Genomic DNA, 24,622 nt, shown 5'->3' with positions numbered 1-24,622 from the left:
GCATGAAGAGATGCTGCAAAGTCATTAACACTGCCTTCATTTTGTCACAAGGCACACTGTAGGTAGTTGCTAGATTAATTGATGTATAAAAATCTAGTATTGCAAAGTATATCATGTTCTTCTTTTGGATAAACTGCCATTACTTCCGATTTAGTTAATGATAATGTCACGATTAGTTAAGCTTTAAGTAAAATAACGAAAGAAAAACAAGGCTAAAAAGGTATCATATGTGATGCTTGGTGACTTAGCAGTGGATTCTGAAAAAAGTTTTGCAACATCAAATAGATTTTGTTTTAAAACAAATTTCCCGACTTATCAGTAAAGATTTAAAAACTGGAAAAAAACAATATTCTTCTCTCTCTCTGATTTAATGAAGTGAATTTTTATATAAAAGAAATTGGTTGGCTTTCACAGAATATTACAACTTGTACCAATTTCAATATTCAAAATTAGAAAGTAGTTTAAAGTTCTATTCCTGTTATATAGATAAAAAAAGTCTGTTCCCAGTTTTAAAGGACAGAAAACTAACAATTACATTGCTATATTTAATCAACTATGAGAATTTAACATGCTTTAAGTGCTTTAGTTAGTTGTATTAAGAATTAAAGTGGCAGTGTCAAAAATTATTAATTAGCTGCAGGGAGAAGCAAATGTTTTCATAGCACTCCCTTAGTTGCAGTGATTTACCTACATAAATTTTAAAAAGGTTAGAGTTGGCTGTTTATTTCTCTATATTACAGTGTGCCAGAAACATTAAGGTAAGCTGAAGTTCATATTTATATTTTAGAATTAGAATTACCCAAAACAATATGAAAGAAATTTTTTTTTTGTGAAACTTAGCAATTTAGTGATGCCAGTTGGGCAGGAGAGATAGGAGCGGGAATTGTAATGGCTTCCTGAAATAGGACAGATTAGAGTTTGTTGTCTTTGCATGTTCATGTGACCTGATATTCATTGTCAGCAGCTACTTCTTTCAAGGCAAAACTCTTGAGCTTTTTCTACTAGCAAGAAAAAGTGCATTTGAATTTTATCACGGGAAAGCATCATTTTATTCGGGAGCATGCCTTTTTATTACGTGAATTAAAATATCTACTGTATTGCCCTCTTCTGGTCCTATTTTTTAAGATGAATTTTAAACTATTGTAGAGAGCCTGACTTAGAATGGAATGGATGTTTTGAAGTAATTGAAGGGTTTGGATATTTAAGCTCTGACCTGTTTGTCTGTGAATGGCATTGCATGTGAAGTAGTGAAACATGTCTTCACTCCCATTGATGGTAATTTTAGGGAAGAGGATCCTTTTCATAAGTTGTTAGAAGATTATCCTTCATAATCCTGTATATTTATTCTTAGTTTCTTATTTTCTATACCAGTAAGTTTCTATACATTGATTAGCCATGTAATTTATTAGTAGAGTTTGTAAAGACAAAATGTTCGACTTTTTTCTAGTATTGCAGCTTTTATTATTCAACAGCTTATTGGTAACTTTACAGTTTTATGTTTTTTTACCTGGGTTTAGCTTTTGATTTATATGTTGAACTCTGCCACCGTATTTGGAATCGGTTCTTAGTGTCCATCATTTCCCCCAATTAATTTAAAGCCAGGTAGTATTGAACAAAAGAAAGGTCATTAGTTACTGAACCATCATACTAGTGGCTAACTCCATGCCTTCGGAAGCTTGAGCCAAATATTCCCAGAACTAGAACTAAGATGAAACCTCACTCTTGTCCTGAGTTGGGGTCAGCATTCTACTTTATTGTGGGGCTGGGTTTAAATGCTCCACTTTTTAGGTCAGCATGAATTCTATCGTTAGACTTTTAGCTTTAATATTAATTTTAATCTGCCTTGAAAGTGTGCTGTGAGTTCTTAAACTTGAATACAATGCAAGTTTGTCAGGTCTTGTATACCAAATAGGAATATCTCTCTCTCTCTCTCTCTCTCTCTCTCTCTCTCTCTCTCTCTCTCTCTCTCTCTCTCTCTCTCTCTCTCTCTCTCTCTCTCTCTCTCTAATGCAAGCGAACTTATACGGTTAGAAAAATCTCAAACATGTTTTCCTTATGCAATTCGACCCGTATGGTCTGGTGTTAGCCAAGATTAGAGGCATCCTAAGATGAAAGAGTATCAATCTCTGAAAAATGTTCTACTTATTACACCCCAGAAATAATTGCTTCATTTGCTAGCTGATGGTGTATAGGCTGTAGATTTAACTCCAGTATTTGGTACCCTTGAGCTTTTGTTTTCACTCTCGCAGTAAAGTCTGCGTAGCTATTTTTTACTTGACATTGCTAGACTGTACGAATACAGGGTAGGAGCTTGTAGGATATACCCAATGCACACAGAATTATAAATTTATTGATTTCCATGATTCAACTTTTGAAACTAATGAATGAAAGTGTTTTTTTGAAAAACATATTTAGATGGAAAAACTGAGGTTTTTAGTGTTTCAACTCTCCTAAACATCAATGACATTTGTTAAGTATTGAGTAACTGAGCTTCAGAGATGAATAATTGAGACTTTGTCTATAGATGATTTTTATTTTGGCAAGCGCCATACCATTCTTGGTGATATATAATAGGCAATCCAAAGGGGTACATCAGTGGAACATAATCATTGATATTAAATTTGTGGGTGTCTTGATTTAGTTTGTACATAATAACCAAAAATTATACCTTCATGAAATCTATTTACTTTGCATGTACAGTATGTTTGGAATCTATTTGTAACCTTTTACAAACTGTTAGAATTATCTTTTGTTCCCTGGATTTTTGGTAAATTTTTGCAGTTTAATAAATTGCCTTTTGGCCAGGCAAAATAATGATATAGCGTAAAATGACATTTGATATTCATTTACTGTTTTTGGAGTTACCGTAGGCTTTCAGGGAAGATAAATTTTTCATGGTACTGTATTGTTAAAGGAATTTCATCACAGATACATCATAGGAAAGTGAATTTTGCAGCTAGAAGAATTATTGAATATATTCATTTTAATGAATATATTACTGTCATCTGGCTTTTATAGGAGGAGGATACCAACCGTGAATATTTTATCCTAAAACACTATCTCTATTCAGTATTCATACTGTACAGTAGTAATATATTGCATTCTCTCTCTCTCTCTCTCTCTCTCTCTCTCTCTCTCTCTCTCTCTCTCTCTCTCTCTCTCTCTCTCTCTCTCTCTCTCTCTCTCTCTCTCTCTCTCTCTCAAATACCTTGCTTAGCTTGAATAATTTATGATGGTGTAAGTAGCTACAGTGCTAATTATTCCCTTCCTATTTAGTCTAGTTTATTGCTGGTTTGGTGCCCTGTGCCAATACTGCCTTTTTCAAAACGACAGTCATTATTAAGGTAATGATATACATTTATTTATGATCTCAATGTTTAAACATCCAGAAACTATTTTTAAACATACTTTTCTGTCGTATGTACAAAGATAAGTAAATACTTTATTAAATATTCAAGTTGGATTTCTATTGCTGCCAGTTTCATGGAAGGTAATCTTAATGTCGAACTGTCAAATTTTGTTGTATTTGAAGTAATATCTGTCCATGGCACCTGCAGTTGTTAACCCATGGTCTTACATCTCTACAGTATGCATTATGTCCCTAGACTAAATCTAATATCCACTCTTAACTTTCATTAAACCACTGCATCATGTACTGGCCAACCATGCAGTTTGTTATCGTATCTCAATTCTTTCATATTAGGAAATTTCATTGTTATACTAGAATCTAAAGAAACTATCTCTTAAAGAAAGTTACCAAAATTTTGACTATTTGTATCCCTACTGTTCTCTGACAAGGACTGTCTGTACTTGGGGGTTTGTCCGAAGCTTACATACAAATTACTAGTTACTAAACGCTTAATATACCTAAGCACCTGATATGGGCTGACAGAATAAGTGCCAAATTTCAAACTCGATTATAGTGGTTATTGACTAATGACCTCTGCTTGGGATTTTATAAATTCAGATTACTGCATTTTAGGATAAGAGAACATCTATATTTCATGTGTCAAATTGTTAGTTTGATGGAAAAAAAATTGTTTTATTGCTAAAACACCTTTTTAGATCATTACACAAGGGAGTTTAGTCCCTTATGCAACCAGTTTCTGACCCGGTTACTTATTTACTTTTTCTTCAAGAATTGCAAGGAAAGATATTTATTTTAGTATCCCATATCCAGTAATACCACCATTTTCTATGATTTCCTGAGGAAGGGATCATCAGTTTTTGTATATTCTCTTATGGTATTGCAATAAACATTTGCTGCAAGTTTCTCTTAAGTTATGTAAATAGTATTTTTGCCCGCTTGTTTATATATTTGCAATTTGTTATGATTATGCGGAGAGATGCATAGTGTCAGAGACGATATCTAAATATGCTAAATACATAAAATTTGCCCAGAAAAATTAGCAGATAAGAATATATAATGCTAGCCATGTCTTACATGTGTGCAAATTTGGTATGTTTAGCATATATATTTTTAAATTTCATGGAAAGAGTTTACTACTGCTTGGTAAATAATCCTATGATAAGATGATTATATCCCTACAATCCCTAGTGACAAGGAAAATTCCTGCTAAAAGTCAGTCCATATACGTACTAAATTCTATTAAATCCATCCATGAAAGTACTTAGAAGCCTGATTTCTCAAAAGTTGAATTATTGGTAAAAATTTGTTACTATAGTACTGTACAGTACTTTTTTTACTATTGAATAATATTTGTCATTCAAAACGAAAAGATAAGGATTTTTTTTTACAATCTTGTACATTCTCTTAAAAATAAAAAAACTTTCATATGAAAAATAATCACCTTTTGAATGTGAGTTCTATAAGTTGATAAAATACAGATAAAAAAGTAAAAATGTTAAGAAAATTTCCAATGTACAACTTTTAGAGTATGAAATTCTCTATCCAATGATTTATAAATGAATTAAATCGATGAATAAACAAAAGATTAGTAGGAGTTTGAAGTAACCCAAAAATAACTTTGTTTTAATGGGGCCAAGTCACAACCCTTAAATGATAAGACAAGATATCTGTCCCTTGGGTAAGCCTTATTATTTCTATGAAACCCCCCCCCCCCCTTACGTTCATATGGCTTCTTCCTTCTATAGAAACTCAGCTTATTGATATCTACCCTTAAAATGAATAAGAAAATTACCATTTTCTTTCCTCTCAATAGACATGGGCCTCAGGTAAAGTAATGAAACATTAGCAATTAATAGCTGGATGCAAAGCAGCGACACACCAGGGACTCCTTGATATGTGTCTTTCGATTGCATTGGTTTGACAGTCTCTCCTCCAGGGTGTTAGAAGTTGTGCAATTTAAGATGTTTTCCTCCTGGATTTATCAGTCATTACTGAGTGGATTGTTCAAGGGAATTGTTTCTGAGCATTCTATTTGTATCGTGTCAGGAACATTATCTGTTGTGAGAAGCGCGAATGCTTCACTGTGCCTCTAATGGAAAATTCTTTAAATATTTGCCAATCAAATTAAAAGTTCAAATGCTTTTAGTTAAGGGAGAAATCCAGAGAAGACAAGGGTTGTTGATTATAGTTGGGATTATAACGATAATGATGCGCCAACACCGTTATTTTATACAACATTTAACCAGTGAAGTTTTGATAGAGATGAGCTTCAAAAACTCTTCTTTAGCTTCATTTGTTAACTTCAGGTCGGTGAGTCTTCACTTAAAGGGAGTGATTCTGATCTTGCTGCCCTGTTGTTAATACTAACTCAACTTATTACGTTGAGTATTGCGGTAATGTTCCATTCAGTAAAGGTTCTGTACAGATTAGAGATTCTGTCGAAGAGTCAAATTCTTTAATTACTTAAGACATTTTTGTTGCTAAACCCTTCATTCCCATAATTGTAGTCTCTCTTTTTGACAACAAAATTGTGAGGCAGAAGACAGAGTTGGTAATCTGGATCCTAATATCCCTTCATTTGCTAAAGAGCTCTTGAGCAACCTCGTATTACTTATGTGGATGGGTGAATGGTTTGGTCAGAGGAGGTCACAAAGAATTGGATCCAAACCTAATAAAAGCCTTAAAGATTAAGGTTCGTGATATTAGAAGTACATCTTTCTCTGGAAAGGGTTTTAGTGACCGCTCAATGGCACACCAATTTGGTTTTTGCTAATTGTTTTCTCAAAGATCCTGGTTTTCTTATCAAGATTGATGGATTTTAAGCATTATAATGTATACTGGGGATGTGGTCTAATAACTTTGTCAATTCAGTTGATTTATCATTCTTATATTTGAAAACTTTTAGATTTGTTATATGGTGCAGGAATTATTTAAGGTGATTGAAAGTATCATTCTGTGACAATCTACAGTAGAGTCCCGTATTTCAAATCGCTCTAGAAAAGAATCTGGATACCCGTATTTCAAACTGTATTTTGAGATAGTTTATGACAAATAATCGGGAACAAGTGAGTCTAGTGTTATGATTATTTGAATTATTTTAATTTATACATGATGTATTCCCTTCCTTCACGGGTGTCCCACAACTAAATCTTTGGAAGCTGGCATATGAAGATAAAAGGAGGTACATAGAAATAAATGTAAATTTGATTATAAAATTTGTTATTTCTATATTTACCTGATGTTCATATAGATGCCCACCCTTCTCTCTACTGACTTTCGGTGTTAAGATGATAGGAAATAGTTTCGACTTTGAGACGAATAACGAAGGGCCTCTGGCGTGTCACTGCTTCGCTTCTTGCCATTAACCACTTGAGTGTTTCATTACTTTACTAGAGCCATGTGTCTATTAAAAGGACAGGACATGGGGAATTTAAACATCTTTTTTTATTGGTAAATATCGATAAACCGAGCTTCTAGAGAAGCAATACGAACATGAGGTTAGCATAGAAATTATACATATTTTATCGTTAATATTCCGTTTTTCCAATTGTCGTATATCTCCTATCCAGAGATAGTCAAGGAAGGAATTTAAAACAAAAGAAACATTAGACTTTGTTTGAAGCTGTTGAAGCTGTACTTTTTAACTAACAGACACGATTATATCTAGTTTACTTAGTACTTATTCTGTACATGTTATTTTAGACCATATTGGGTATTTAGGCATAAGCCCTAATTTTTTTTTTTCATCTAATCAACCCATAAATAATTTCAAGGTATTGATCCTGCTTACTTTAATTCTATAAATTTTTCACATTCACAGATATTGACCACTGTTTCTTTAGTTTTGGTATGCAGAAGAAAGCTGTATATTTTCAAAGTTGTCAGGTACTTTAATGAACCCCTACTTACGGCATAATCCTTGCATTGAGAGCAATGCAAAATTTTTAACTAATGGTGGCAAAAGGAATTGAACTACAATGTGTTTGTTCAGTACCACAGCTGATAGATTGTGTCTTGTGGTGAATACAAAATCTATTCTCCTTCAAAGTTCAAACAATTTAGATGTAAGCCGATAGATGGGCTGAATAGTTTGCATTGGTGCTTGGACTGGTTTTTTTTTTTATTTTCTTTTGCTGCATGATTAGCTTTTATAGTACTGTGCTTTTGTTCCCATTTCCTTTATAGTGCCTCCTCCTCCTCCTCCTCCACCAGTACCACAGCAGGGGTCTTATTGTGCCAGAAATATATCATCTGAGGTTACGGCTGCTATATCGTCAAATAATGGTGATGGGGTTAAAAAACACTTTCGATCACAAGTGGTCTTCCCTGTGGTCATAGCTGCAACTGCTGCCTGTAATGCATCATCTTGTGGGAGCATTGGTAACACTGCAGGGGGTGAAGCTGTTAAGAATGGTGCAGGAAATGCTAATGTTGAGGATGACAGTGTTCATGAAGAGAAACTGCATGGCAGTGGTAGTGGTGATGGTAGTAACAGTGCTAGAAAATGTAGTAACAGTAGTACTGGCAGTGAGAAGTCTAAAGTAACCCAGACTCTGCTGCAGTCAGCTGGTGCTCTTCCATCAGCAGCCGAAGCTTCCCAACTTTCTTCTTCTTCCTCCACCTCTACAGCTGCTGTGGTCTTGAGAGAGACACGCAGCAGTTCTCCTTCAGTTTGGCGTCGAGGACTTCTGGTCACAGACCAGGGTAAGGAGTTTTGATTCAGAATTTTTATCAGTGAGGTTTTCATGACAGTATATTGCTTCTATTGTATTTGTTTGTAATTTTGTATCCTGTAATACTGAGCCCTTTTTTTGCAGATCGGTATGTACAATTTGCTAGATTTTTAGGGAAATTCAATTGCAACTTATTTTTATTGCCCTAAAGTGGGTAGTACAATCAAAGCCCCTTACACGCTGCACTGTAGGCATTATTAAAAGGTATTTGCAGTGCTCTTCGCCTGATAACTGCACCCACTATTTAGTCTTCTACATTATCTCCGTTCAAGCTTCCTTTATTCCAACTTACTGTCCAACCTCTTTCAGCTTTAAACTTCTTTGTGTAATGCAGCGTTTTCCCCCCAATTGCATCTCGGCATTGAATGGCCTTTTTAGTCCCAGTGTCTGTCCATATGACCCAAATTTAATAAATCCATATTTTTATTGGAGTTGGATTAATTTTGTGTAATGTTTATGAGCTAAAAACGACTAAAAATTAAAGTACTCTATAAGGAACTGTAAATAATTTAGCATTGCTTCTATTCTAAACCATATGCAGTACAATACAATACTAATAATCACTTGTAGAAAGGAATTATGAATCGTATGGTTGTTTACAAGAGAATTTTATCCAAATTTTATAAATTTATATCAATAACTTGAATCATAAATATAACAGGTTTGAAATTGATTTTACTTGGTAAACTTCACATGTATTGCATCACCTTGAAGAAGAACTGGTTTCCTGTCCTTGAATGACGGGCTTGGCCAGTGCTTCATATGAGAAACCAAAGTTTCTGTACTTGATAAGTGATCATACTGTTTATAGGCAACTAGAAGGTCCCTAATATTGCTGCATTATTAGATATTAATGTGATATTGAATTTGGAGACCCATGATTTTGATCTGAACAAATATTTGTAAGACATGATTTATCCTAGAAATAAGATTTTATTATTTTGCCATATTAATTGATTATTGAGGGAAAGATTATGATTTTTATGACACTTCCAACAAAAAGGAAAATCTAATGTAATTTTGTTCATGCAAATGGCAAGTTCTCTCTCTTTTATTGAAACCTAAATGCCTAGTTATGGAAGGTGAAGCAATTGCTGAAAAGCTGCCTGAAACAAGCTAAAGGGAATTCCATATTTATCAGAAGCTCCCATTCCATAGGTCCCATTTACTTTTGTTCCGTTCCCTTTGGTATTTTACTTTTTAGAAGTTTTTCTCACTGATTATCATCCAACCATTTAAAAGCAAATATTCTAGGCCCACTTTATGGGAGTTAACAGGAGCTTGCTCAGTAGTCTGGTTTAATGGTTTTGTGATAATGATGATAATGTTCCTATACGTATTAGAGGGTGAGACAATCTGCTTTTCTTAGAGTATCATTAAGGTGGAATTTTATAATTGTTTTCCAGTGTCCCAATAGTATAGTGCTTCGTTTCTTCATCTGAAGTGTTGGTCAGGGACAGATTAGATAGTTTCATGTCATTTAGCAAGTGTTCTACTCCTTTAGAATAGCTTTTCAGCATTGTTAGTCAGGCTGTACCTGGCATTTAGGCAGTTAAAGAAAGATGTTTTCATCAACCTTAAAATTTAAGAGCTGTGTTTTTGTGTATTTGGAGTGATTGAACCTCTTCATTCAGTGAATTCATAAGAAACAAAATTCCATCGAAATAATGACATAATTTCTGGTCCTGTACATGGATTAAAAACTTCTTATTAGCTTTTATGTCATCTCACTATAGTATACATAAATTCACATTCTAACAGGAAATGATAAATAAAGGTGTATCATTTTAACAGTAGGTTTGAGGTTGTTTCCATGTCAGATCTGCATAAATTAATAGTATTGGTTTAGTATAGTAATACAGCTCATTTGTTCCATCAGTGATATAAACCAATGCTATTTATAAGGGATATTACATTCGGCGAAGCTGAAAGACGAGTCAAAAGACTTTTAGCGAGGGTAAACCACCCACCCACTAGTTAGCAGGGTGCTGGGGGATAGTCTGCTATCCCCCTCCCTCACATACCTGGTCTGAGTAACCACATTTTGCTCATTGGCTGAGTAAACATTTTTTGCTCAGAATATCCCCCTCCTTCACACCTGGGGTGAGTAAGCACTTTTTGCTTTGGCTCGGTGGAGAACGGGTGTTGCCGCTCTCCTCTTCCTCATTTGACTTGATATTGATGACTTAATTGCTTTTTGAGCTTTTTCTTTTTCACCGTGTTTGTGGTTTCTCCTTAACCGTCCTCGTGAAGACTTCTCTAGGACCCAAAGGCTACTCCTGTGGGACTTTCATGTCCTCTGTTGATATGAACCTACATTCGTTGTGTCTGTCTTGCTGAAGGCAGCGTTGTGATCAGGACAACACCTGCCCTGAATGTTGGGAGTGGTCTGCTTGTTAGTGGGAGAGGTTTGAGCGCTGGCGCAGGAAGTTCGAGAAATTCTTCGCTTTCGGGGTTTTCCTCGAAGTCGAAGAAACCTTGGACTTCTTCTTTGACCCCTTGATCTCTTCTTGAAGCTCTACTTGAGCATCTCCCCCGGGGAACAATTGAGTAGAAGCGTAGACCGGCTAACACCAGTCAAACTTCAGGGTTCAAAGGACAGGACTACTTTCCCATAGAAAAGCAGTTCTGCTCCTCCCCTCGAGCATAACCTTCTCTTTCTCTGATGAATCACAGGTTTGGCCGTTGTTTGGTATGACCAGTCCCCCATTGAAGGAGGCATTTCTGGAACTTCTTCAACTTGGTGCTGAGAAGAAGTGTACACCGGCTTCCTCGGAGGTGGAGCCCTTGTCACCGTTAAGTATGGTACAGCATAACCCCGGAGTGTCTCCTACCTTGACTGCCTAAGGGTCCTTCCCCTCACCTTCGTCTGCATCTAGAGACCCATTTCCAGAGAACTTCCAGACGCTATCGTGCCTCTTCTCTGAAGCCTCTCCCTGCGGAGCAGGTCTCCTCTGCGGAGGAATCTCACTGCCGCTAATGAGCTCTCAGAGAGCATAGTCCTCTTTGACGCTTTAGATGTTTTCCTTCTCCTTCTCCTTCGGTCAGAAGAAGTCACGTCAGTTCCTCCAATGACCTACGATCTTCTCCCTCACCCGCTAGACATTCGCCTTCGGAATCTCGTCACCCTGTTACTGCTCGCCACTCCAAGATTGTCATTCTTCTAGAGATCATTACTCATCACCTCATGAATATCACTTCTCGCTTCGTATCTCGTCATCAGCTAGTGCGTTCTTGCCACTCTCCTTCTCTGGTCTCTCCTTTGACTCACCGTTGGCCAGCCTTGCGCTGTTTGCCAGTCTCTTGTCACTCTCCGGCTGCTCATCACTCACCAGCTTTTCGTGGTTTGCTAATTGCTCGTTATTTGCCAGTTCTCATAGACATTCACCTTCAGGCCGTTCACAGAGCTGGCTCTCGCCTCCTCGTTGTTCGCCAGCTCCTTGTTCACCTAGATCCTCTGCTTCTTTCCTAGTTGCCATGCGGCTGGCAAGTGCCGATCATCAGGACTAGTTTGTCAACCCAAAGAACAATAGTCACTCCTTCTTCTAACCCTTACAGATCAGCTTGTAATTGCCGCTCGCCAGCTCAGGACACTTAACCAACGAGTGATTGCCGCAGAAACAACTCCCGTTGGCCTTCCCTTGAGAGTTCTTCTCTTCCACCTCAGTGATCTCTGCTCTGTCAAGAGATACCTCCTGTTAACAGGTATAGTCTTGAGCCTACACGCCCTAGGGAGACTTGTTCCCCCAGGGCTAGGCCAGCTCCTACAGTTTCAGGTTCCAGAACCTCTCTACCATAGAAGGAGTCTTTATTCTTGTGGAAACCAGCTACCTCCGGTGGATCTTTGGCATGGCGAACGTCCGGTCTCGTTCCTTTCCAAGAGGGAACCTTCGAAGGTCCAGCAACCCTCTACTTCTAGAGCCCATCCCTCATCCAAGCCTGAGCAAGATGCCATGCTGGTATCAGCTGTACCAGATAAGGATCTTAATCTTTCATCTTCACAGGCTCCTAAATCTAGACCTCCAGCACCCAGCCTTCCAAGGGATCTTCCTGCCGGTATTGCATTCTGGAAGGAACCCTCCTAGTTTGACGCCCTAGTCAAGGCAGTGCGTCAGTCCATTACGGGGGTAATTCCTCTTGCACAGTCAATTACTAGCACACCGAGGATTCCTCTGAAGACAGACTTCTAGCGTTTTGCCAAAACCTGGGGATTGTGGTAAACCTCGAAGTCATCCCTGCTTCCCTCTCAAAGACTGGTATATCTAGGTATGATCATCGACACCGATCAACAGAAAGTCTTTCCATCAGACGATGGGGCACAGAGGCTGAGGAAGGTAGCAAGACCCTTCCTCAAACGAAAAGAGCTTCAAACCCAGCGATGGTTGTATCTCCACAACAGCGGGACAACGTCAACCTCTACGCCTTTCCTCCGTTCAGTCTGATGAGAAGAGTACTCAACAAGACCAGAGCATACAACAATCTTTCTACGACTCTCATAGCTCCGCTATGGAATCACGCAGATTAGTTTCCAAATCTTCTGCAACTCCTGACAGAAATTCCGAGAGAACTCCATGTACGTGTCACACGATCTACTCAAACAGCCATATGTGAACATTTTCCACAAAGCCATAGTTTTGCTACGACTTCACGCCTGGAGACTATCAAGCACCTCCTCGCTCAAAGAGGATATTTTACAAGAAGTTGCGAGAAGGATGGCTGGATACCTGCTACGATCTTCAGCTTTAGTCTTCCAGGTTAAATGGACTGTATTCTGTGGTTGGTATCGTGAAAGGGGTCTCTCTCCCCTTGATGCCTTTGTTCCATCAATAGTGGAGTTCCTTGTGCACCATTGGAAGGAAATGCTACTCTCGGTTTTGGTAGTGAAAAGATACTACTCGGTCTTGAGCCTTTACTTCAAACTGAAAAGTGTCGATATTGCCTCCTTGTTGGAAATTTCTCTCCTCATATGAAGTTATGAGGTTAGCTACCCTCAGTTGGAAGTTAGACCTCCTGCATGGATTATGGTTCGCGTTCTTCAGTCTCTGAAGAGTTCTCCCTATGAACCATTATGCTGGGCAACAGATCTCCTCACTTTGAAGGTGATGTTCGTTCTCGCCTTGGCTTCTGTCAAAAGAGTTGGTGAACTCCATGGTCTGTCCTACAACATCGCCCATTCAAGGGGATGGGGGAAGGTAATTCTCGACTTTGTTCCTGACTTTATAGCCAAGACTCAAAGTCTGGCAGTACCGGACCCTAGATTCGGGCCCTTCTTGAATGGGTGTCTTAGTTCTGTAACCAATGATCCAGATCAACTGTTACTATGCCCAGTAAGGAGTTTGAGTTGTTACCTCAAAAGAACATTAACAGCTGGCCTCCGTAGTGTCGGCACTCTTCATCAGCACGAGGAAGGTCAAGAGGAGGGTCATAAAGAACACCATCTCTGCTTGGATTCACAGGCTCATTGACTGTCTATGAATCCCAACCCTCCTCCAACATGACGACCTAGAGCTCATGACGTTAGGGGCATTGCAACATCCCGAGCATTCAAAAGAAACTACTCTGTGGCGCAGGTATTGCATGCTGGTGTGTGGAAGCGTCAGACGACCTTTACCACCCACTACCTGCAAGACATGATCCACAGGAATATGAAGGTATTCTCCATTGGTCCTGTGGTGGCTGCACACCAAATGGTTTAAACACCTCAGGCCCCATGATGGACAAATTGCAGAGGGCTCTTTCTTTCATCTTCCTCCTCTCTTGGGGAATCCACACCCAGGGTCCTCTGCAAAGCTGGCCTTACGTATCTGCAGGTAAAACCATTTTCCTTTTGTAACGTGGTATTCAAATAATACTTGTTGCGTCCCCATACCCCTTGAGAGGGGGGGATTGGGTAATGTCTATGGTACCCTCGGAAGATTCCTACAATTGAAGAACTCTTACCTAGACAGTCACATTGCTAGCTTCACAAGCACACAGCTTGTGTAGGCTGTTGGCCGTGCATAGCAGTGTTTAGCGACGTGTAAGATTTTTAATACAGTAGTTATGTTTAGAGCATATAAGGGGGAACACCGGGACTATGCCAAGAAGCCAGTTGGCACTGACTTGCACCCTCCTAAGGGGTAAGTCATCCCCTATAAATAGCATTGGTTTGCATTAGTGACGGAATTAATGACAAATTGGGAAGTAATTTGTATTTTTCCCGATACAAACCTGTAGCTATTTATACAGATTGGCCTGCCAACACCTATCCCTCTGGAAGTCCTACCTACAAGCAAAAAGTGGTTACTCAGCCTAGGTGTGTGAGTGAGCAGACTACTCCCATATCCCCGCTAACTAGTGGGTGCGGGGTTAACCCTCACTAAAAATCTTACGGCTCGTCTTTCAGTTTCGCCGAAAGTAATATCCCCTATAAATAGCTACATGTTTGTAGCATTAGGAAAAATACGAATTACTTCCAAATTTGTCATATTTTGAGATTTTATCAAGCTTCTCTCATTAAAAATACTGTTAAGAAATAATTTTGTTTATTTTTAGATTCTTTCATAGCTAAGCCAGTGGTTTATATGCACGTAAATTTGGAATTTATCTGATTATGGAGGAACTGTGACTTGGTCCTTTTTAGTGGTAGAGTCCTCCTTTCTATCTTTCCTGAATGCATCCTATATGCTGAAGAATGATTTTAGGAAATCGACGTATCTCGTGCCGAGATCTGGGACAAGGGGACCATCAGGGTTGGCTTTACCGGCGACGTGATAACAAGGGCTTCCTACTGCCTCATCGATGGGAGCGACGATGGTTTATTCTTAAGGTTTGTTTTTTGCCATCCCTTGCTTTCTTGTTGATATGGAATGATTCAGTTTTTAGATGTGACTTCCTATCATGGGTACAATCTTTTTGAAATCTTAACTGTTCTCTTCTTAACAGAAAAACTACTTGTATGGTTACCGAGACGGGGAAGCTGTGCGTGCTGATTCTTTGATATACCTTCCTGGTTTCCACGTGTGCCCAGCTAGCGATGTCAAATCAAGGAAATATGCTTTTAAGATATACCATTCAAGTAAGGACATGAGTTTAGTATTACAGTAATTCTTCCGCTATTGTAGGTTTTATGTCCCCTCCTGTGTGAAAGCTGAAAAAATGCAGCACAGACATCTTTGGCATATTTTTTTTGTCATTTTTTAATTTTTCATATTTTTGATTGTCTTTACACTAAATTTAAACTTTTATAAGCCCTTAAAGGACTATTTTTAACAAACAAAAAAATTATATGAAAAGTATGTACCTTGTCTGCCCTAAAAAACCCGCGATATAAAGAGGAGTCTGCAATATAGATTTCTTATGTTTATAAATCAACTAAATACTGAGGGAATGATAGGCGACTCTTTATATTGGGGGTGGGGGGTGGGGTGGAGATTGCTGTAAACAGAACTTAAATTAGTGAAGGTTTTTTGTATGGATGCTGTATTTTGTTATGAAGTTGAAAAGACATAATTAATATTCATCAATGGGCAGTATATATGCTTCCTAGAGAAGCCACTTATTAAGAGGAAGAAAATTTATAATCAGTAGGCATTTCTATCCTGTTCATTCACAAGGTGTTCTGCTCTTATCAGGTGGAGCAACATTTTACTTTGCCTGTGATACGAGTGAGGAAAGGAGCCGTTGGATGAGTCAGATGGGTCTCTCGGCCATCTCCTCTTTAGCAGTACATCATCGCCAACAAACTGCTCATCAACAAAATCATTGTGAGTACAGAGGTTTGCCTTCATTTATAGTTCTAAAGTATTTTCTATCTTCTGCTTTTCATTGTAGAAGTCCGTTGATGTAGCCCCTGATATTTGTACATGGATGAAATGATAGTTAGCCTTAAGATGCTAAGTTTTGCATTTTATTTTGAAAATCGTAATACCTTTGTGATGTAAGTGTTTTACTACTTCTCGTCATCATTTGTCCATGGGCAGGTTCGTTGTGCTTGATGGGACTACAAGGTCAGCTTTAGGTTGTTGAATTTCAGTGGCATGGTTCCTTTGCATATTGAAAATTTTTAGTAAGATATATACAACTTCTCGGGAGTTGATTGGGGTCTTTTGAGGTAGATGATGTTCATGTATAAGACCAGTCACTTAATAAATAAGATACCCTCTTTATATGTTGTTACAGCAGTACAGTAATTTAATGCTTTGTTCTCCATAATGAACAGATGTCATTACCATTATTATAAATTGTGATAGGAGGTTGGTGTCACAAGTTATATTATAAGACAGCATACACTTTTAAGAGGCGATTTCATTGCAAGCAAACGCAAGATTATTTTTCCTTGAACCCTTCCTGGTGTTCATATTGCTTTGTCCCGGAAGGCAACTCTTCAGCAACGTTACCCTAAAACTAAGAATTTCTCGCTTTTCCATCCAAGGCAACATCTAGTTACTAGCAATAACTTGAAGTAAGGCCTATCCTAACCTACCTGATTAATCTCTGGCATTTCTTATATTTGCCATGTTCAACCCCCACCCTACCCCCAGCTGCTCCTTCCAGGTATTTCCAAAGTTTTGGAAAACAAATATACAGTATATTCTTTTTAACAAGTTTCCAAACATGAATTAGCATGCCCTTCGTCAAATTCTTTTTTCCAAGTTCAAAGTAACCGAAAACTGAACTAAAATATAAAGTGTTTACCAAGGCACTCGTTATCACCCACTTGTCAATTTTTTGAAAAAGTTCTTTGCTTTATTTATATCTTTTGCCGTATACTCAGTGAAGAATCTAAGAATAACAATTTCATTATAAATAAACTTAGTTGTAATGGTTTTTTACTGTAGCGCTAGATTAAGAGGTGAATCTGGTGTATAAATGAGCGAGTATTTGTTCCGACGTAGATACAAACCCTCCGCTATTTATAGGGTATACTTTCGGCGCAGCTGAAAGACGTGCCATGATAGTTTTAGTGAGGGATAACTACCCCATCCACTAGTTAGCGGGTGGGGGGTGGGGTAGACTGGCTACCTTGCTCACTCACTTTACTTAATGGCTCGGTAGAGGACGGACATACTGCCCTTCTCTCCGGCAAAGATTTGCCTTGATTGTTTTCTGTTTTTCTGTGTGTTTTCATTTATCTTACATTTAGCCTATATGTATAAATGGAAATATACGTTATTAAATACTTGTAACTTTAATTGCTGTTGACAATGTATCCGACTGCCTCCGCCGTAAGAGAGTTGTCATTGCCGCCTTACCCTGTGACTGATGGTCGGCAGGTTCTCAACACTGCCGTGTGTTTGTTTCATTACTGAATTAAAGTGTATAACAGATCAGCTCCCTTTCGAGGAATCTTACAAGGAAGGTGACTTATTCCCCGAATAGTGTATTTTGTGCAACGGAGCATGAATTGTAATTGTTCACAACTTCCTATTTTCACAGGTGGTAGCGACGTAGAACACAAGGCCGAGTGTTACGGCCGCCCTGTTCGTTATCGTGCGCTCCATGTGGTAGCTCGTCAGCTGCCCTCGTTATGAGGTAGCATTCGCTGTCAACCTTCAACTTGATGTTCCTCCTTCGAGGGGAACTTCTCTCTCTCTCTCTGAGAGAAAGAGAGAGTGGTTTTTTTTTTTACGCCTATGCTTTTTTCCCATAGAGCTAGGAGAAAGCTTTACTCTTGCGGGAGGACTTCTGTCTCATTCGCGAGAGAGATTTTTACGCCTACGCTTTTTTCCCATAGAGCTGGGTGAAAGCTTGCCTTAGGCGATGTCCTCCTTCGGGAGGACTTCTCTCTCGTTCGCGTGAGAGAGTTTCTTACGCCTACGCTTTTTTCCCATAGAGCTGGGAGAAAGCTTGTCTTAATCGATGTCCTTCTTTGGGAGGACTTCACTCTCGTTCGCGAGAGAGATATTATTAAGCCTACGCTTTTTTCCCATAAAGCTAGGAGAAAGTTTGTATTTGGCGATGTCCTCCCTCGGGAGGACTTCTCCCGTTCGCGAGAGATATTTTTTACGCCTACACTTTATTCCCATAGAGCTGGGAGAAAGCTTGTCTTAGGCGATCTCCTTTGGGAGAACTTCCCTCTCGTTCGCGAGAAATAACTTGTAGGAGTTTGCTGATCCACCAGGGGTGGTGGCAGAGCTTTCTCCGAAGCAGGTTATCCCTTCGGGGGAACGAGTCTCTCGTTCTTGAGAGAAGACCACCTCTGGGCATCGGCGGTCGCCCGTTATGCTTATGGTTCTCCTTCAGGGGCAGAGCGAGAGCCTTATCTTAAGTGACATTCTCCTTCGGGAGAATAAACCTCTTATTCGGAGGTGTTATCTTTGAACCTGCTGGTTCTCCTTGATCCTTTGGGATCTCGTTACGATCACTCTTTGGGCTGGTGTGATCGTTAAGCCTTCAGGTTCTCGTCATGTTGATCCTGTGGGTTCTCATGACAGTAGGAGTCCTTCAAACTCCGCTCGAAACCTTCGCGCTCTCGTAACGATGGTAACGTTGAGCCTTCGGGAACTTGTGCCATCAATCACGCTGACCTTTCGGGGTCTCGTGATAGAGGAACCTCGGTTCCTCGTTACGCTGATCCTTAGGGGTCTCGTAACATTAGTCATGCAGAACCCTGGGGCTCTTGTAACTTTAGTCACTCTGACACTAAGGTGTTTTGTGACAGGGAAACTTCGGTTTCTCGTTGCGCTGATCCTTCAGGGTCACGTAACATTAGTTACGCTGAACCCTTGGGCTCTCGTAACTTTAGTCTCTTTGACACTTCGATGTTTTGTGACAGGGAAACTTCGGTTTCCCGTTACGCTGACCCTTCGGGGTCTCATAACATTAGTTACGCTGAACCCTTTGGCTCTTGTAACTTTAGTCACTCTGACACTTCGATGTTTTGTGACAGGGAAACTTTGGTTTCTCGTTACGCTGACCCTTCGGGGTCTCGTAACATTAGTTACGTTGAACCCAAGGGCTTTCGTAACTTTAGTCACGTCGAACCCTAGGGCTCTCGTAACTTTAGTCACTGACACTTAGGTGTTTTGTGACAGGGAAACTTCGGTTTCTCGTTACGCTGACCCTTCGGAGTCTCGTAACATTAGTTACGCAGAACCCTTCGGGGTCTCGTAACATTAGTTACGCAGAACCCTTCGGGGTCTCGTAACATTAGTTATTACGCAGAACCCATCGGGGTCTCGTAACTAATTGCAGAACCCTTGGGCTCTCGTAACTTTAGTATGCCTGAAAACTTTAAATCAATCAATCAATCAATCACTCCGACACTTCGGGGTTTAGTGACAGGGAAACTTCAGTTTCTTGTTATGCTGACCCTTTGGGGTCTCGCAACACAGGCTACATTAAGCCTATGGTCTCTCGTACCCTTAATCACGTTGATCCTTCGGGGTCTCGTGACAGAAACTTCCGTTTCTCGTTTGCGCTGACCCTTCAGGGTCTCACAACGCAGTTCACGCTGAACGTTTAGGTTCTCGTGATCATAGCCATACTTATATGACAGAGTTTGTGGGCTCTCATTGTGTTGACCGTTCGCGCTCACACAACATGGCTGTCGTGAACCTTCGGGTGAACGTAGTAGTGAGTACTCTCGCCACACTGAGAGCTCTCGCGTGCAAATTGGCGCGCACGGCCGATGTGGCGCGCAAGACCAATTTAGTGCGCATGACCGGATTAGGGTGAACGACTGGATTGACGTGCACGGCCAATGTGGCGTGCGCGAACAACTAGGCCCACGCAATCAGTTGAAGTGCGCGAACAACTCTTATGACAGAGTTTTTCGAACTCTCGTTGCGCGAAGTGTTCATGAGTGCACAAGAGTTTTCAAACTCTCGTCCCGTGAATTGTTCGCCCGTGCCCATCGTCATCAAGAGTTTTACTCTGATGACAGAGGGATGCCTGCTGCCTAAGGGTTTATGAATCTCTACAGGTAACTATGACACAGTTCCTTTGGGTCCTGGTCACGTAACACGATTCCTGAAAATTCCATCAAGAATCAGCAATGGAGTTCCTGCGGGTTCTCGGCACAACATCCCTTAAGGCCGTGAGAAAGGAATTCACAAATAGATTCTGAACCCCTAGGTTCTCATCCGAATCTCTCGGTTTCTGCGATCCAGAGTTTTTCTGAAAACTCTATGGTCGACCTCCCCTCCTACGTGATGGGTCTTCCAAAGGTGTGACTTGATACGTCATTCTACACTCCCAGCTGATTACTATATTAGCTAGTCTAGTTTCGCCAGCACCGATCCTTTCGTTTTCGAACGAACCACCGTCATCTTTCCTCCACCTTCCCACTTCGAGTGGTTTGGTTAGCAGACGGAAATGAGCAAGGAATGAAAAATTCTTTACATTCCAGTTCATTTCCCTTGGCAGGCCTTGCCTGATTTAGACGGTAGTTTTCTCACTAGTGAGAAATCTTTTGATGGCAACCCCTTCGGGTAAGCGGTCGAGGGCAATTATGTCTGGCATTCTTGAAGCAAACTCCCACATACGAGACTTCACCCTTTTCGGGAGACTCGTTCCTGAGAAGTTTTTACAGAACTTCAATGGGTGTTGTTAAAACTTCATGAAGGCCGTAGGCCGTCCCGGAGCATGTGCTCTAGCCAAGACAAAACCGCGAAGTTATTGTCTTAAACTTGGTTCTACCATTTGATGGAGGCAGCCTCCCCTGTCATTGTACCGTGGGTATAACGACTTGCCTTTTACATGATAGGCTTCCGAGACTTTTTTATTCTACCCTTACAGGGTTATTGTTTCGAACAATCAGTCCCGAAGGAACGTTGTTAGCTGACGTTAAAAGAAAGATAGCAACAGCGGGGGCAACTTTTCATTACGTTTACGAACGTTTCAAACTCCGCCCACAGGTAACCAGACATCCGTTTCTGTGTGATGAACACTTTCTAGCCCTTCACATAAAGAGGAGGGGTAAACCAAAGGGGAAATGGTCGCCTCTATAACTGTATATTTTGTTTGAGAACATGTTCGCTCTCATTCAAGAAAATATTACAGTTAGTCAACGATCAAAATTCTTTCGGCAATAATGTTGCGATTCGTCGCACATACATTATTCCCACAACCGGATTCATTGCAAACGTTTCCTGGAGGCAGAGAATACGCATGCGCTAGTGCAAATGGACAAGTACATATATGCGTGCAAGCGATCTTTCTGCCAATAAGGGCTATATACATCTTCCAATTAGAACTCCGTTCTATTAAGTTGTATATTTATATCCCTTACTGAAACCAGGTTATTCAGTACATTACTTGGCTACTTTCCTGTAACCAGACATACGGCATTTACGTTCTGCCTCCTTATAGGCATTTTTTCCTTTCCCCCGATCGGAAGTCTTAGTCTTCTACAAAGGCTTTGGCTGGAAACTTCTCATAAGCATATCTGTTTCCTAGTAGGGAACATTTAATATAAATGCTAGGTTACCGATTGGAGACGGAGAAGTATGAACGTTTTTTGTCCTAAGAAGGAGAAACCTCAGTTACGAACGTTTTCAACATTCTCCAACTGAGTTCCGGACACAACTTTTATGTCGAACTACGCATGTATGCTTATCATGCCTACAGTTCGGTGTTACTACTCCGTAGTAGACTTATGCTCTTTACCCACCCAACAATAGATTGAAGATACGTCTCAATCCCCTCTTGGGTTTGGTTAGATGCGTTCGGTGATTACCGTACAGTCTCTTGTCCGGAAAGCGATCTCTATGGAGATTCGCTATTATAACATAAGCTGTACTGATTAACTGGTTTTCCGGTTGGTATCGGTCTTATTCGGCCAACCACACTGGTTTAGTGGCAGTTGGAGGGAGAACAGTCTTTTCCCCTTCGTTGCAAGAACGTGCAATTAATTACACATCTCGACATCATCTCGAGATGTGTTTATTGCTATGCACTCCCCCACCTCACCGGTGGACAATCCGCGGATGATGGGTGGAAGACGAGAGCTTCTGCCAAGAGGCGTGTCTTCTCGTCTTCCCTCTGGATATGATGCTCTCTTTAATGCATCAAAGAAGAGGGGGGGCCCCATATGCCGCACCATTCCAGCCTCGTCCGTTGGCCCGATTCAGAAAGGTACCAGCATTCACCTCTCTTAGAGAACCATCTAGCAGTACGAAGCCTCAGATGTACAGAGGACAACTAGTTGCCCCCATCTGCTCACGTCATTCCTGATACAGGAATGTACTTACAAAACCACCGTGATAGTGAGCTCCTAGTGTCTTGGAATCAACTTATATCCAACAAAGTCGTAACTTTGTGAGGTCCCCAACTGTGGTTATGCTCGCAGCGGCCCTGATCTTCAGGCTCCCACTCAACTGTTCCCCAGTCACGGAACACCAGGCCCTCAAACAAGATGTATTCCAAAATCGGTGGGGCAGCCTAGAGGTGTGCCTTGGTTTCCCCCCCCCCCCAATTCGGTCTGGTGAAAAAGTCCTCAGCCAAGTCAGGATAGGCAAGATCTTATCAATGACTCCAATAGCTTAGCTATGGCATCCCGCAGAATAGTTCCCAGACCTGCAGCCCCTGACGGAGCTCCAATAGCTTCGCTATGGTAACCCGCAGAATGGTTCCCGGACCTTCTACAGCTCCTGACGGAGTTCCGAGGGATTTTCCAAGTAGCCACATGCTAACACTTTCCTAAACCATAGCCCTCTTAACGAGAGAATGCCTTGATGAAGTCATTGGGCTTCAGCACGGCATATCATTCCCGTGCTGAAGGCTTGTGACGGGCAAGAGGGCTCTCGAACTGGGGAATTTCTTTTCCTCAGTTTGACTCTAAATTTCTCTCATTCTTTTTCTATTACCTCTTATTGCTTATTCCTCCTTCATAATTATCAGCTGTCTCCAACCTTGCTGTCAAAACTCTTTTACCCATTTCACTGTCCAGGTTTTTTAGAGGGGACATTGTATCCATGATCGGTTTTTATTTCAAAATCAATTGTGGGAGCTGTGGTGGTCTTGCCAACTGCCCGAAAATGTTTGGACACCTAGGAGTGTCAGTATTCCCATACTGGCACGCGGAACTATCTCTTAGGAAATTTGGCCTTCGGATTCCAGGGGTTGGCGATTTTATAGAGATAGGACTCTCGGCATTCTGTCCGGTTTGCCTGCCACTATGATTAGAGTGGGGATGATTGTATTCATGAAATGCTCTCAGTCCCATCAAGCGGGTTTGGCATACACTTGAGCCACTCTAATCATAGTGGTACCATCCCTTTGTGGTAGGGTAGGGAGTGGACATTTGGTAAGCAGCTTTCACAGGTGTCATTGGTGGAGAAATTAATTCCAGGAAAGGCTAACGGTGTCTTCTTTGGAATTTCAGACAGTCTTAATTTTTTCTCTCCCTTAAACTATATTTTTTTTCATTGTTTTTTTTTCATTGTTATTATGACCCCTTCCCTCCCCCTGAAAAAATAATTAATGAGTAAACTTAATATTCCCCGTACCCCTGGATCAAATGGCGAACCCCAGACACCGTTGACGACTTATGCTTGTTTAAATAGGGAAAGCTCTGTTGACAACCTCGGCAATAAAAAGGATTCCTCCAACAATACTTCTTTGACCAGTGTTGTTAAAGACAATTTATCGGCACTGGTGGAAAATGATGCTTGTAATAACCGTAATACTTTACTCTCTGGTTCTGGCTCATTACCAGATCCAACAAAAAATCTGAAAATTCTCCATTTAAAAAACATACCAATTGGTTGTAGCTATGACATAATTCATGAAGCCTTCTGTAGATTTGGAGCAATCAAAGAAATTTTAATGGAGCTTAATGGTAGTAAAGGCTTTTGGGAAGCTTGGGTATCATTTTCAAGTTTTGAGATTGCTTTAGAAGCAAATAAAAATTTAGATAGCATAAAAATTGACAATTGTTTGATTTCTGGGGCTTTATGTGATAAAGCACCAAGACACCTAGAGGTATATAAACCAGAAGAATGGATGGAAAAAGAAATAGAGCATAGACTTCCAGAAGTAAGAACCCCCAAGCCCCCAACATGGATAATTGCATCTGGAAAGATAGAAAATTATAACTATTATAAGATTAGTAAATTTATACAAAAAAAAGTTGGATTAATTAAAAGTAAGGATATTAGTAGATACGGTAAGCAATCTGTTTTGATTAATGCAAAATCAGATACTCAAGCTCACATGCTTTGTGGCATGAAGATTGCAGAAATTGATCCTATTAAGGATATTAAACCACATATGAGCTTCAGCTATGGTAAAGGAGTAGTTTTTGATAAAGATCTATATGAATTCTCAGAACCAGAAATTCTGGACATGTGCCCTGCTAATGTTTGGAAAGTAAGTAAGATCCCTCAAACAAGCATGGTAGTTTTAACATTTGAAACCCCTGTTATACCAGATCATATAATTATTGAGAATGAAAGAGTACGTGTTCGAGAATATAAACCTAGGCCTTTACAATGCTTCAATTGTTTCAAGTACGGTCACCCTTCCCGGTACTGCAATAATACGAAGATCTGTATTAACTGTTCTTTGTTAGAACATGGCCAATGCAACAGAGATA

The 24,622-nt window shown here is 40.1% G+C and overlaps 1 protein-coding gene across 1 annotated transcript in view; it reads left to right on the top strand.

The window, feature by feature from the left end:
- The window catches only part of cnk (connector enhancer of ksr), an 81,981-nt gene that overhangs the window by 33,934 nt on the left and 23,425 nt on the right, over positions 1 to 24,622 (top strand). Inside the window, 4 exon segments of the mRNA XM_068394929.1 lie at positions 7,556 to 8,074; positions 14,787 to 14,911; positions 15,028 to 15,160; positions 15,717 to 15,848. Of these exon segments, the coding sequence (XP_068251030.1) occupies positions 7,556 to 8,074; positions 14,787 to 14,911; positions 15,028 to 15,160; positions 15,717 to 15,848 (909 nt within the window).

The sequence above is a fragment of the Palaemon carinicauda genome, chromosome 20 (genome assembly GCF_036898095.1).
Source record: "Palaemon carinicauda isolate YSFRI2023 chromosome 20, ASM3689809v2, whole genome shotgun sequence".
Lineage (NCBI taxonomy): Eukaryota > Metazoa > Arthropoda > Malacostraca > Decapoda > Palaemonidae > Palaemon > Palaemon carinicauda.
Note: the sequence above shows the minus strand (reverse complement) of the source record. Positions and strands in the feature narration are given on the sequence as shown.